This window comes from Bos mutus, chromosome 3 (genome assembly GCF_027580195.1).
Source record: "Bos mutus isolate GX-2022 chromosome 3, NWIPB_WYAK_1.1, whole genome shotgun sequence".
Lineage (NCBI taxonomy): Eukaryota > Metazoa > Chordata > Mammalia > Artiodactyla > Bovidae > Bos > Bos mutus.
Genome location: NC_091619.1, coordinates 72,903,774 through 72,920,098, shown reverse-complemented (window position 1 = coordinate 72,920,098; position 16,325 = coordinate 72,903,774). Strand labels below are relative to the sequence as shown.

At 34.9% G+C, this 16,325-nt stretch overlaps 1 protein-coding gene across 3 annotated transcripts in view; it reads left to right on the top strand.

Annotated features, from left to right (window-relative positions):
- Positions 1-16,325, top strand: part of LRRC7 (leucine rich repeat containing 7) — a 478,825-nt gene that overhangs the window by 452,495 nt on the left and 10,005 nt on the right. For all 3 annotated transcript variants that reach the window (XM_070364524.1, XM_005898157.2, XM_070364529.1), the window contains one exon: positions 12,859-12,933. In XM_070364524.1, the coding sequence (XP_070220625.1) occupies positions 12,859-12,933 (75 nt within the window). The remainder of the gene's footprint in view (positions 1-12,858; positions 12,934-16,325) is intronic.

Here is a 16,325-nt window from a genome sequence, read left to right as displayed (position 1 = left end):
AAATAGAAAGGCTCTTAAGCATTTGTTGTATATTTTTAAATGCTTTTTATCTTTCATGGTTTACATACTTTTTGCAAACCAGCTAAGCTTTTCCTGGAGAAGGAAATAGCAACCCACTCCAGTATTTCTGCCTGGAAAATTCCATGGACAGAGGAGCCTAGCAGGCTACAGTCCATGGGGTTGCAGAGTCGGGCACAACTGAGCACACACTGCCCAGTCAGTCTTTTCCTTTATATTAAAGTATCCAATTACATTGATAATTCAGTTGTGACTTGAGTTGTATCTTTCAGGAATGTTGAAGTTTTGTACATATTTTATAATTACTAAAACTGGTGTTTTCTTTCCATAAAATTAATAAATACAATCATAATACAGTCTTAGTCTCAGATGTGTACAACTGCAGTCTTTTTACTTTAACTTAAACCTCAGAAAAATTATACAGGTAATAAATGAAAACACTGTCACTATAAAAATTAAATAATATAGAAATATAGAGACTAAAAAGTAATTTTTTTAAAAAAAAAGAAGCTTCCTTTTCTCTCTGCCTCACACTGCCGATGCACTTTGTCAGTCAGTGTATCAGAAATCCACAGCTGTAGAGCCTACGAGACATTTGTCACTGGCCTTTTGACCTCCTGATTTCACTGCCAGCTCTAAGCAACACTCCAGCATGGTCTACTCTACATAAAGCCATATTTTATCTAAAAGAATCATAGTTTGACTGAATGTAGCTCACAAGAGAACAATTTTTCACTTTAGAAACCTTATTTTAGCATAAGTGACAAAAAAGACTTTAGTGAATTTTTAACTTCTCAATCCATTATTTTGAAATGGTATAATGTCAAAAAATTTGACAATTGAAGGGGCTTTGGGGAAGCTCGCAGGGATGATAATCAGAAAGCTGATTATTGATACTATTTTAGGAATAACGAAGAAGGAGAATCCACAGCCACCTACAGTTACTCACTCTTGGTTTTAATTGCTTCTACTATTTTATGCTATATATAAAGCTGAGAAGAAAAGCCAGTAGGAGCTCTGACAGAATCAGTAAATTGTATGATACTCAGCGACCCAACTATTCACCGCAAGTTAAGGTCTCATATTAAATACAGGCTTTAAAGTTTAACGAAGTCATAAAATAAAAGAAATGGAAAATATTTCACCTGTTTTTCCCAAATAGGCAAGAAACCTGGAAAAACAGTATGTAAAAGAGTGTGATCTCTTAAAAGAAAATGTGAAAATCAAATGAAAGAAGATTCTTTTTTTAAGCTTAAGAATTTTACCAAGAAATAAACAGAAATAAAAAGATAGTTTAGGTCACAATAGAGAGACTCCCAGAGATTTTTAATTTTTAGGTAATAATTGGAATACTGTAACAATCAATTAAAGAAAAATTACAATTATAATTCCTACAGGAATACCTCCAGGATATTAAAGTTTGGTTCCAGACCACTGCAATACAATGAATATTGCAATGAAGCAAGCCCCACAGAATTTTTGGTTTCCAAATACCGTTAAAAGTTACGTTTATACTATAATGTATTCTTTTAAGTGTGCAATAGCATTATGTCTAAAAATAATATAGATGCCTTAATTCAAAAATACTTTATTGCCAGGGGATTCCCTGGTGGCTCAGATGGTAAAAACACTTTATTGCCTTTTTTTTATAGTGAGTGAAGAAATGGAGTGGGAGGTTGGAGTTAGCAGATGCAAGCTTTTATGTATAGAATGGATAAACAAGGTCCTGCTGTGTAGCACAGGGAACTATATTCAATATCTCATGATAAACCATAATGCAAAAGCATATTTTAAAAAAAAAGAGTATCTAAGTCTTCAATGAGTAACATCAATGATCACTGATCACAGACTACAAACAGAATAAAATATTGCGAGACTTACCAAAATGGGACACAGAAACATTGAAGTAAGCAGATGCTGTTGGAAAAATGGCACCAACAGACTTGCTTAACAAAAAGTTGCCACAAACCTTCAATTTGTTTTAAAAAATGCAGTATCTGCAAAGTACAGTAAAGTGAAGTACAGTAAAACAAGGTATGCCCATATAAAGTCGGCAAAGCCAAACATAATTTTAACTCTTATATTCAGATTCCCCAAAAGAGAATACTGCATGATAATCAGCATCAAACTATTTAAAAAATTCAATTTTTTAGTAGCCAATTTGTCATTTCTAACAGGAATCGCAGATAAAAGGAAATAAGCTTTTGGGCTGCTATTATCAAGTCATAAGGGCAGTATCTTGAAAACTGTATATCTATATACATTTTTCTTTTTGGCTACTAAATAAATCTTTACAGTGACATAAAAGAATGATGAAAATGTATTTTTTCTGTTAGGATTGCTCCGTTATATTGTTACTATCTATAATCACATAACCAGTTTCTATGGGTTTTAATAGTCCCCTGTTGCACCAATGGATTATTAATAAATACGTGATTTTTATTTTAATATTTCTTTATATAAAAGTTCATGAAAGACAGTTTTGAATTTCTTTAAAATCTGTGGATAAGATTTTTGTGATGTTTTTAGAGAACTTTGATCAGTTGTATCATTTGTAATCTCTGTCTTTTGAGGCTCAATTATTTTAGGTTTCTAAAGCAACTTTCTTTCTGTTCATTATTTATGGATTTCATATTCATTGTTTTGTCAGCTAAAGTTCAGTCATACACTGGAGCATCATATTCAGCTGCCAATGCCCTCTTTTATTTTTTTTTCTTTCCTTTCCTTCCCTCTCTTCTCTTTCTCCTCTTCTTTAGTTTCTAATGATCACTGGATAAATCTCTTCTCTTGCTGCATACAAAGTCTTCAATTATTAAGCTAGGAAACTGTTCAGAGCTCAAGATTTGACTTTCAGCAATTAACCTTACAATATTTTTTTTTCACACTTTTGACTCTTAGAGTAAAACTATTGATAATATCTTTATTCTTGATATGTCAAGTGGTCTAATAATCACAGGGATTAAGTAAACACAGTCTACTGTGTATTTGTCATGCTGCTCCTTTGAGCCATATCATAGCTTAATATTAATATTGCCCAATTTATGAAAAAAAAATTTGCCAATATTTGACCCCCAAAAAAGTTGCACTTTACAAGCTATTGAATCAATGGCTATGTTTACTATTTCTATGAGTCATTTTTTTCCTCCAGAAACACTGTCTGAACTTTTACAGTTATATGAAAGCATAAAATATCATATTTTATAATATATAACCAATATGTTCTAAATTATAATTGCTATAGTATGCAATTTTTATCTGACGTATGGCCTTCCTAGAAACCAATTTCTTAGCATCAGCTACAGCCAAGTTTTTTTCAGAATTTTAAAGAAAAGTATATTTCACAAACTGATGTTGCAGTTCCCTTAAGACAAGTTCTATTTTGGTGTCTACATTTACAATAGCTGAGACTGTCACAGTCATTCACCTTCATCATTAAACGGTCATATAAAGTTCCTTTCTCCTCTAAAGTTAGAATGTTAAATGTTAGCCTTGTAGACTCACTTCCTGAGTCCTTCAGGGTTTATGTCCAGTGGTGTGCAGGCTAGGTAACCAATAAGACAAGGTCAGATCTTAACACTATGAAAAACCTTCCATACCCATCTTTTTTCAAAATTACTTGTGAAAAGCAAAACTTTTAAAAAGCCCATTATGGGTACTTTTGGAAAAACCATTTATAAACTTATATGAAAACTGGTTCAAAAACTGGGGTAGGAATATGAAATTGCAACAGGTCGTGCTGGGGGGTTCCTCTGTGATCCCTGAGTCCATTGGATCTGTGTCTGTCTCAAGCACACTTAGATATTGGTGTTTGATAGGAGAAAAGACTTATTTGGACAGGACTGCGAGAAGGCAATGGCACCCCAGTCCAGTACTCTTGCCTGGAAAATCCCATGGATGGAGGGAGGAGCCTGGTAGACTGCAGTCCATGGGGTCGCTAAGAGTCGGACACGACTGAGCGACTTCACTTTCACTTTTCACTTTCCTGTATTGGAGAAGGAAATGGCAACCCACTCCAGTGTCCTTGCCTGGAGAATCCCAGGGATGGGGGAGCCTGGTGGGCTGCCGTCTATGGGGTCGCACAGAGTCGGATACGACTGAAGCGACAGCAGCAGCAGCAGCAGTGGCGATACTGTTGCTCTGCTGCAAGATGCCCTCTAGAGGTGGTACTGAGGGAAAACCACTGTGCTGCTGAGGCACTAAAGAACATGAGCTGAACATGAGGTGCAAAATATTAGAAAAACACACTCAGATAAGCCATTAGCCAATAACTAGACTCGGCCACTGTTGCAGATCTGATGCTCTATTGACTTGGAGCGGCCAAAGGAGATAACCTCTAAATGTTCTTAAGGACCATCAGAAAACCCTCTTGTTGGGACCTATGTCCACTATTAAGAGTAAAACAATAGTTGGAGCCATTATCGCTGAGAGCCACCACTAGGAAACCACAGATGATATAGGAAAGACTTTCCAGCCCTCTTGCCATCCCCTTCCCTAAATAAAGATGGCACTCAGTATGGGGTCAGTAAAAGTTGTTATATTCCCTCTTATCAGTTGGGAATTTGAGGGAAAGATAACAAATGTCTTTCAGTACACTCCAAGACTAAGAGTAAAGAAGAATTTCCTGTCAGTAAATCTAGTACAGTTGGGAGACTCAGAAGTCTCTTAAAGTGGGCTTTGCTGGATAAAAAGACACTGGACTGTAGCTCAGTCTTCAAATTTTCAATAATTATAACAACATTTATTGACCCCATACTGAATGCCGTCCACTACTTTAAGTATTTTATATGTATTCACTCAATCTAGTAACTATGAGGTATAAACCACTATTACAGGCTTCCTTGGTGGCCCAGAGAGTAAAGAATCTGCCTGCAATGCAGGAGACCCGGGATTCCTGGCTTGGGAAAATCCCCTGGAGAAAGGAATGGCTACCCACTCCAGTGTTCTTGCCTGGAGAATTCCATGGACAGAGGAGCCTGGCCAGCAATGGGTCGCAAAGAGTTGTACACAACTGAACACACACACCTGCAGCCAACACCTTTGTTGCAGCCCACTGAGAACTGAGTTAAATGTCTAACTTGAAAAACTGTCAGATAATAAATTTGTGATGTTTTAAGCCACTAAGCTTGTGATAACTTATTATAATAGCAGCAAAAATACCTAATACACACTACTCATTGAAAAACAGTTACTGAGATATTTTCCTTATTTGGGCAAAATAGATTTGCTATAGGTATATAGCAAATAGGTGTATAGCTATAGGTATATAGACTTAGGTTTATAGGTTGTTTCACTAGTGTGGAGGTATTGCATGATAGTCTGATCCACATTTAGCACTCTGCTAAGCATTAAAAGAAATAAATATTTTAAGATCTTGTCCAAAGAATTATAAAATTGGTCATATGCCATGATTTGGATCTTTGATACATACAAGATACATACAAGTGCTTCAGTAAGCACTTGGAATTTAGGAGATGGCTCTTTACCAATCAGTGGGAAGTTATTGCTCTAATTTTCAGAATACAAATAGTTTGGTGATTCTTCACCGATATGTCAGTGTCAAAGTATTCTTTGAAATCTCAGAACATAATGAATTTGTTGAAAGGGTGACACACTGCTACAAAGAACTTTTTCAAAACAGTGTCAAAGTTTTCATATTTCTCATCTATATTCATCATAACAGAGACCATAAAATGAGCTCAGAATTATTTGCTCTCTTTCATATGACAGTGTTTATATACGTAAATACAGTGGAAAATCAGGGCACTGGCCTTTCCAAGCAGTCTTTGGGGAAACATTCCACCTCCAAAAATAATGAATGCTGCACACCATTATCAAACATGACACTCATTGCTATCTGTTTTGACTAATGAGGCAATATGCAGGCTGATAGGATATATGTATATACAGAAAAAAGGAAACTATATCAATGACAGTAGCAATTTCATAGTTGGTAAAAAAAAAATTAATTGAAAAGAACTATTAAAGCTTTAGAAAACAGCAATAAATACTTAGGAAGACTCAGGCCACCATAAAAGTAAGCTTCAAAGCAAGTCTTCAGAACAGTGGCTGAGTTCTGCAGAGCTTTGTGATGAATGAAATTAAACTTGCCACAGACATGACATTTGTATTCTTCTGGCAGTCTGGTTGTAGGGTATTGCTGGTTCCTCCCAGCATTGCAGATATGATGGTCACAATTCTGCTCCTACGGTCTGGATTCACACAAACATTATTAAAACCGTTCCTGTACAATGAGCTGGAAAAAGGCAATCAAAATTAACTAGGGAGCAAAGACTTTGACTGCTGGGACAAAATATAATAGTAAAAGCAGCTTCACCTTCAGCATCCAGAGATGCAGGGCCTTATTTTGGGCAATAATGTCATTCTGTCTGTTGAACAGTGAACTCAACAGCAAAAAGAGGGGACTACCAAGGAAACTGAGTACTCACACACTCTGCTGGATTGATGGAGAATGAGAGTTATGTGCTCAGTAGGAAAAGGACTGTAAGAATTATATTTGTTTTTGCAACCAGTGCCATTCACTGGTCTAGTGGATTAGTCGTTATGTTTTATTTAACTGTCCCTTTCAAACAACCTGTTTTCTTTTTCCTTGTGGATTGAGCATTTGTACAACTGAACTGACCAAAGCAGCTAGCTGTTTGGACACGACACCGAATTGTGACACCATAAACTTAAAGTTTTTTAAGTTTTTATTACTGTTTTCTTAAAATTGTAGTACCTTATTTTTCTTATAAGTAGTGTCTAATTATTGTAGAAAAATAAGAAAATTAGAAAGTGCAGATAAGCAAAAATAAAGAGAAATATATATACATATATTACTGTACTGTACTGTAAGTCACTTCAGTCGTGTCCGACTCTGTGCGACCCCATAGACGGCAGCCCACCAGGCTCCCCCATCCCTGGGATTCTCCAGGCAAGAACACTGGAGTGGGTTGCCATTCCCTTCTCCAGTGCATGAAAGTGAAAAGTGAAAGTGAAGTCACTCAGTCATGTCCGACTCTTAGCGACCCCATGGACCGCAGCCTACCAGGCTCTTCCATCCATGGGATTTTCCAGGCAAGAGTACTGGAGTGGGGTGCCATTGCCTTCTCCGATATATATATATATTTATATATATATATATATATATATATGTAAGGGTATACCTCTAAACATTAACAGTGATTGTACTAGGTAATGTAACATCATATATACACATCCATAATATGTATGTATATATATACACACATATTTACACATATATATGATGTCTCATTACCCAGTACAGCCACTGCTAAGTTTAGAAGTATATCCTGCCAGACAGTTTTCCACAAACATATACATTTAAACATGTTTCACTGAAAAAAGTATTATGCCACACATGTTTTATAACTTGCTTGTTTTTGCTAAGCACCAGTATACTTCTGTATCTGTTACCTAAGGACTTCATTTGTAATGACCACATATCATTCTATTAAATAGATTTACCATAATTTATTTAATCTATCTCCTATTGTTATATATTTTGGTGTGGTTTCTAATTTTTTTATTACAAATAATATCATAATGAATATATTGGTAAATCCTTGTTGCATACTTATCCAGTTATTTCCTTAACCTAAGTTCTAGAAGTCAAATTACTGGTTAAAGTTATGCACTTTTCTAAAAATGTAATGCCTATCTAGAGTTTCATCTTTGAATGGAAAAGAAAATGAGTTAAAATCAGAAGATAAAAATCACTCAAAAGCCTTAATGTCTCATAAAGATCTGAACTGCTAAAGTAAAAACATGGAAATATTTTAATTAGGGCCTGCTTGTTAAACCACTTACATACACACATATACACAAAGTTATGGGTTTAAGTGAGTCATTAAGTCTACAGATTAGCAAGAGAGATAATTTTCTGAATAACAAGCAAAGCCATTATAATATTATCTTCTATTAATACTTATTTTAATAAAAATTATTTTTGTAATTTAAAAATAATAAGAGCAATATTGATACACAATTCATACAACATAAAATTCACCCTTTTGAAATGTACAGTCAAGTGATTTATAAGTATAGTCACAGAGTTGTGCAATCATCACCACTATCTAATTTCAGAATCCTTTTATTACCTTAAATAAAATCCGTACACATTAACAGTCGCTCCTCAGCCCCCTGCTTCCCAGCCTCCAGCAAACACTAATCTGCTTTCTATTTCTGTGCATCTGCCTCTTCTTGACATTTCATATAAATGGAATCATACAATATGTGGTCTTTTGTGAATGGCTTATTTCACTTAGCATTGTTTTCAAGTTCATTGATGTCAGCCCTTCATTTCTTTCCACTGTCGAATAATATTCCACTGAATATACACGTTTTGTTTGTCCATTCTTAGGACAAATGCTATTCTTAGGATATTAATTAAAATTTTCTCATCATACTTCAAATACTTCAGTAGCTCCCCAAACCGATAAGGATGTCCATTAAAGGCCCCCTGGCACCTACTTAATTTGAGGGGTTGATGGGTTCTTCTCTCATACTCCCAACCCAACCAACTTGAACCCTTCCACAACCACTGCAGTCATAATAGAACTACTTGCAGCCTCCTTAACATAAAAGGCATGCAAAAAAATAAATAAATAAAAGGCATGCACTTGTGTATATGCCATCCCTTCTATGTGGAATATCTTTCCTCTCCTTATCTGTGTGGACCCTTTAATTTTCATTTATGATCAGTTTCCAGATAGCTCCTCTTTTTGAAAGCTTCAAACTTTAAGGTTAATATGGATGCAATATTTTAAATATTTAAATCTATTATATTTCTATCATAATTAGAAGCCCCAACACACTAAGGATAAGCTGAATTCAGCTTTTTAAATAATTTATTATCCCTCTATTTAACACCTGTCACACTGCATTATACTTACTGGTTTTCTTAACTTTTCTTCTACTATATAGTGTGCTCACTGAGGCCAAAAATTATATTCAATGTACCTTTATAATACCAGCAATCAGGCCTCAGTTCAGTTCAGTTCATTCACTCAGTCCTGTCCAGCTTTTAGAGACCTGATGGACTGTACCACCCCAGGCTCCTTGTCCATCACCAACTCCCAGAGCTTACTCAAACTCACATCTGTCAAGTCAGTGATTCCATCCAACCGTCTCATATTTTATCGCCCCCTTATCCACCAGCCTTCAATCTTTTCCAGTATCAGGATCTTTTAGAGTGAGTCAGTTCTTCACATCAGGTGGCCAAAATATGGAGTATCAGCTTCAGCATCAGTCCTTCCCATGAATATCCAGAACTGATTTCCTTTAAGATGGACTGGTTGGATATCCTTGCAGTCCAAGGGATTCTCAAGAGTCTTCTCCAACACCATAGTTCAAAAGCATCAATTCTTCAGTGCTCAGCTTTCTTTATAGTCCAACTCTCACATCCATATATGACTACTGGAAAAACCATAGCTTTGACTAGAAGCTATGGACCTTTATTGGCAAAGTAATGTGTCTGCTTTTTAATATGTCTAGATTGGAAATAGCTTTTCTTCCAAGGAACAAGAATCTTTTAATTTAATGGCTGCAGTCACCATCTGCAGTGATTTTGGAGACCCAAAAATAAAGTGTCTCACTGTTTCCATTGTTTCTCTATCTATTTGCTGTTTAGTGATGGGACCAGATACATGATCTTAGTTTTCTGAATGTTGAGTTTTAATCTAACTTTTTCACTCTTCTCTTTCACTTTCATCAAGAGGCTCCTTAGTTCTTTGCTTTCTGCCATAAGGGTGGTGTCCTCTGCATGTCTGAGGTTATTGATATTTCTCCCAGCAATCTTGATTCCAGCTGGTACTTCATCCAGCCCGGCATTTCTCATGATGTACTCAGCATATAAGTTAAATAAGCAGGGTGACAATATGCACCCTTGATGTACTCCTTTCTGAAGCACTACCTTACACAGATTACCATGAAAGGAATTGCTGAGTTTTCCAAATTTGCTGGCATATTGAGTGCAGCACTTTCACAGCATCATATTTTAAGATTTGAAATAGCTCAACTGAAATTCCATCACCTCCACTAGCTTTGTTCACAGTGATACTTCCTAAGGCCCACTTGCTTCACATTCTAGGATGTCTGGTTCTAGGTTAGTGATCACACCATCGTGGTTATCCAGGTCATGAAGATCTTCTTTGTATAGTTCTTCTGTGTATTCTTGCCACCTCTTCTTAATATCTTCTGCTTATGTTAGGTTCATACCATTTCTGTCCTTTATTGTGCCCATCTTTGCATTAAATGTTCCCTTGGTATCTCTAATTTTCTTGAAGAGATCTCTAGTCTTTCCCATTATATTGTTTTCCTCTATTTCTTTGCATTTATCACTGAAGAAGTCTTTCTTATCTCTCCTTGCTATTCTTTGGATCTGTGCATTCAAATGGGTATATCTTTCCTTTTTTCCTTTGCCTTTTGTGTCTTTTCTTTTCTCAGTATTTGTAAGGCCTCCTCAGACACCATTTCACCTTTTTACATTTCTTTTTCTTGGGGATGGTGTTCATCACTGCCTCTTGTACAATGTCATGAACTTCTGTCCATAGTTCTTCAGGCACTCTGTCTATAAGATCTAATCCCTTGAATCTATTTGTCACTTCCACTGTATAATCATAAGGGATTTTATTAAGGTCATACCTGAATGGTCTAGTGGTTTTCCATACTTTCTTCAATTTCAGTCTTAATTTGGCAATAAGGAGTTCATGATATGAGCCATAGTCAGCTCCAGGTCTTTTTTTTGCTGACTGAATAGCGCTTCTCCATCTTTGGCTGCAAAGAATATAATCAGTCTGATTTTGGTGTCGACCATCTGGTGATGTCCGTGTGTAGAGTCTTCTCTTGTGTTGTTGGAAGCGGGTGTTTGCTATAACCAGTGCATTCTCTTCACAGAACTCTATTAGCCTTTTCCCTGCTTCATTCTGTACTCCAAGGCCAAATTTGCCTGTTACCCCAGGTGTTTCTTGACTTCCTACTTTTGCATTCCAGTCCCCTAAAATGAAAAGGACATCTCTTTGGGTGTTAGTTCTAGAAGGTCTTGTAAGTCTTCATAGAACCATTCAATGTCAGTTTCTTCAGCATTCCTGGTTGGGGCGTAGACTTGGATTACCATGATATTGAATGGTTTCCTTTGGAAATGAACACAGATCATTCTGTCATTTTTGAAATTGCATCTAAGTACTGCATTTCAGACTCTTTTGTTGACTATGATGGTTACTCCATTTCTTCTAAGGTATTCTTGCCCACAGTAGTAGATATAATGATCATCTGAGTTAAATTCACCCATTCTAGTCCATTTTAGTTCACTTATTCCTAAAATGTCCATGTTCAGTCTTGGCTATCTCCAGTTTGACCACTTCCAATTTACCTGATTCATGGACCTAACATTCCAAGTTCCTATGAAATATTGCTCTTTATAGCATTGGACTTTACTTTCACCACCAGTCACATCCAAAACTGGGTGTTGTTTTTGCTTTGGCTCCACCTCTTCAGTCTTTCTGGAGTTAGTTCTCCAGAAAACATATTGGGCACCTACTGACCTAGGGAGTTCATCTTTCAGTGTCCTATCATTTTGCCTTTTCATACTGTTGATGGGATTCTCAAGGCAAGAATACTGAAGTGGTTTGCCATTCCCTTTTCCAGTGGACCATGTTTTTTCAGAACTCTCAACCATGACCCATCCATTTTAGGTGGCCCTACACATCATGGCTCATAGTTTCATTGAGTTAGACAAGGCTGTGGTCCATGTGATCAGGGCCTCGTATATGGTAAAATGCAATGAATGTTTGCTTTGTGTACATGATAAATAAAATGATTTTTTTCCCTTGACTGGATAAAGTCTGTCTAAATTTTTTAATTTTTTAAATTATGAGTATATGATAAAACATTTACAGAAAACTTGGAAAATACAGAGCAAAGTTACATATAGTTCTACTATGTATTACAATATTTTTAAAGTAAATTAATATTTTTAGTTGGAGTTTCAAGATCAAACTCTCAAAAATTAACAGAATGAACAGACAGAAGAGCAGAAGGACACAGTACGCTTGAAAAGCACTATGAACCAATTTAACATAATTAAGATTTATACAATTTTCACACAACAGCAGGGGATAAATTTTATTCAAGTTCCTGTAGATCATAAACCCAGAGACACTGGAACATATCCAGAGACATAAAAGAAGGTGCAAAAATTTCATGGTATAAAGGTTTTGAAGTCATACAGTTTGTTCTCTTATCACTGGTAATTTGACTTTTTTTTAAACTAAATCAATTTAGGAATTTTGTAGCTATATAGATGCAACCTTTGTATTTAATATTTGTGTTGGAATTTTCTTATGTTTAATTTGTTCATTTTACTTTAAAATTCTCAGTAACTTATGAAGTAATATTCATTAAAATAAACCAGAATTATATGTAATTCTAGTAGGTTTTTAAAGGGTATATTGAATTTACAACCTGTCAAACAGGAGACATTTTCAGTGAAGAACAACTTTAGACAACTTCAGAAGTTACACAAAAGATGATTTAGTACCATATATGAAATTATTTAAGGAAGAAATTAAGAATATGCCATGAATTTAACTTCTAAATCATTAAGTGCACTTTAAAAACAATATGAGCTTTTTATGCAAATAAGAATGTCATTTTCCTTAAATGACTTAGAGGTGCATTGCTTAAAATACCATAATAATCTTTGAACCTTATATGTAAACTGTTTTTAATGTTTTCACTGTTTTCTATGTAAATGAAAAAAGTTTTTAAGTAGGTCTAGGTCTTGAAAATAGAATCCTAACCTCTGTTACTTCTGACTTATAGGGTATCTTTGTTACTAGGGTTCAACCTGATGGACCAGCATCCAACCTGCTACAGCCTGGTGATAAAATCCTTCAGGTAAGACAGATACAAAGCAATGCTTTCCAAGGCCAATATTGAAACAAATAAGTGACTTGAGTTAAATCACTGAAAACAAGTTTTTATTACATTTCTTATTTGCCTTTACTGTTTTGGGGTTGAGAGACAGATCAGAAAGCAATTCAGCCTGGTAGAGTCCTATATTCTCAGTACCTGGCACTTGGCAGGTATTCTGCATATTTGTTTAAAGGAATAGTGTTACTTTGGGAATGTAAGAAGAATTGATGTGTACAAGAATCTATGCATAGTTATCAAGTGTAAGTAAGAAGGATGAAGCACCCAAATACGGTACTGATGTAACTTTAGATGAGAGAGAAGGGACTGGTTCATATTTAATTTCTCAACAATAATCTTGTTACTGTTTTAATAGTATAAAATACATGGTTATTTCTCTCTACTTTCCCTGCTCAGATAGTTACCAAAATGGAAAGACCCCACTCAACTCAGCTCAGCAGTGATCCTCTACCTTCTATTTACTGAACTCTGTCAAAGAATTGCAGAAAAGTAAAAACTCTATATAGATAAATTGTCTTGGAATCGTATTCTCACAAATATTTTAAACTAACTAGCAAGATTATGAAAACTTAAGTTTTCAATAATGATAATTATCTGAAAATACTATGAATTATTCCAGCCTCTGGCAACGTCACGGTAGAAATACCACCCGAAGGGTCCATGTCAGTTTCATGTAGACAGAAGACCAAACCAACCAATTTTCAAACTTGCTTGTACAGGGATGGCTATCAGAGTGCTGTTATAACAATAGCAAACAGAAAACAGCCTTACTATCCAGTTAATATGAAAAAGGTTAAGTAGCTTATGACAAGGCATTTCTTTAGTGAAACACTGTATAGATTTTTAAGAGCCATCATTCAAGCCAGATTTTTATTTATGTATACAGAGAGGTTGGTGATATGTTGTTGAGTGGCAGAAGTAGATTACATAAGAGTGAGTTATATGAACACTTTTGTATCCACCTGTTCATCTCTTGGTATCTATATTGTGTGATTATACAACATGTACATTATATATATAAAACTGTGTTATGTTATGAAAAAAAAAAAAAGACCAAATCAGTAGATGGCCTTTTGAGTTAAGACATTGAAACAAAAGAGACACATAAAAGCTAAATATTTTCTTTACCATTTAATTATCAAAGTTCTCTATTTTTTAATTGCATAGCTAGCCCTTTGGTGTTAAGCATTTTATATCATTTCTACAGAACTCACATTCATTATATGTAAAATGAACTGTGGTTTATACTATAGCTGAGGTCCCCTAACTTAAAAATTAAACTGTTTAATAATTGTATCAATTTCCATGGAAAGCAACTATGAATAAACTCACAATGTAACCACCTAACATTTAGTACATGGTGCTATTTAACAAAGGAAATAGCTAGTTCTTTTCCTCTACTGAATTTTGAACAAATTATTTCAAATGTCAGAGTCTGTAAAAAAATGAAGCCAGCTCATCTCAGATCTCTGATCTATTAGAATGCCAGGCTGGATAGAGAAGTATCCCATAGCATGGAACAAGTTTGGAGACTTTGCCTTCATCTGTGACAGAGCAGGGCAAAAGATTTTTCTCTCTAAACTGAGAAAAGAAATATACTTAAATGGATATTAAAATATTCTATAGATAGATACAGATATAGATATCCTACAGAATGAAATGCAAATTAAGATGATATCTAGTTGCAGGTTTAGAATATGTTCCTGGCTGTGAAATTCTAGAACAGTTATATGTGGGGAAATGAGGATTTAGTAAGTGTTTCTAGTCCCTGAGAAGTATACAGCAACAGCAAAGTGCACAGAGAAATTAATTCTTAACACAAGAAGTAAAAAAGAATTAAAAGTGGAATCAAAGTCAGAAGAGCTTCCCCTGGGTTGTCTATTCTCTCCACAGAAGAGTCTCAAGGATGTAACATTTTATTTTTGCTGTAGAACTCATTTGTATCTAGTACAATAAAATCAAAGTCCATTTTCAGTAAAAGAAAAATGTACATAGACCTTCATCAAATAAATTGCTGTATTTACAGTTTCATTCATACTAGTTAAAAAGCACAAGTAGCCAATTATATTTTCTGAAGGAAATAAAAATGACTAATTCTAAACTGGAATCATTGCCAACATCAGATGTTAAGAGAGAAAATTATATTTTTATCTCTTAATGATACTGTAGCTCTTGGTTTAAAGAACACTGGGATAAAAATGAACTTATAACATTGAGTTATCTGTCACTTCAAGATCATTAGAATATATCCTCACTGGAGCAAATTTATTTATAAACTTTAATGAAAGCATACAACCTGGAAAATCAAGGTAAAAGAAAAGAATAAAATCAATGAATGAGCTCCTCCTTAATGTGAGGGCAGTTTGGGGTTTGATCTAAATCAGTAGCAAGTAGCAAAATATATATAAAATGGCAAAAGATGTACCTTTCCCAAACCTCCCCAAGCCCAGAATTTATTATATAAGAGCTCTCTCTTTCTTCTTCTGTAACTCTTTTTACCCACAACTCTCTTCTTATTCTGCTGTTGTATTATGAGCATCTTATTTGAGTTAAATGAAAATGTGTGCATTAAGGATTGATGTTAATTAAAACATATTCACATGATTATTCTGTCATTTACTATTCATTTTCCTAGAATAGATACTATAATTCATTAGCTTCAAATACTGGCTAAAGTTTAGTAAGTCATTTTGCTTTAAGACAGTGTAGCATGAGGAAAGAGCACTCTGCCAAGGGACCTGACCCCTCACAGCTTCATCTTGTGTAAAGTCAAATTATAAAAGAGTGAGAGAGAAAAAGGGAAAGTGCATGGACCATAAAAAATGTTATTCAACTGAACCATGTGAACTTGTCAATATTTGACCATTTTTTGAAGTGGCAGATTTGTTGGTTTAACATCATAGTTTCTTTTTTTCTAATATTCTTTCCAGTTATAAAAGTCAACCTAATTATACATTTTCAATTTAAAATATAAGTATAGAAAATCCACTAATTATAGTTATTCTGTCCAAAAGATGAACAGACTGCAAAAAAAAAAATGTACTTGATAACATGACTCACAGTTGTAGGCCACTTGTAAGTATATTGTATATTGTATCCTAGTCTATCACAGTAGTCAATTCCTATCCTCTTCATTCACCTGCCCTCTCACCTTCCCAAGACAAGAGCCTAACTTCATCAGGAGCAGAGAAATTAAATGATTTATAATTAGTTTATGATATCCAGTTCTACTTTTCCAAAATTTTAATAGCTTTGAAATTTATAATCCAAAGTATATTCCTGGTCTATGGCTAACTCTCAGAGATACCAATATATAATAATCAAAGAGATGATAATTCAAACAAATCAGATAATCC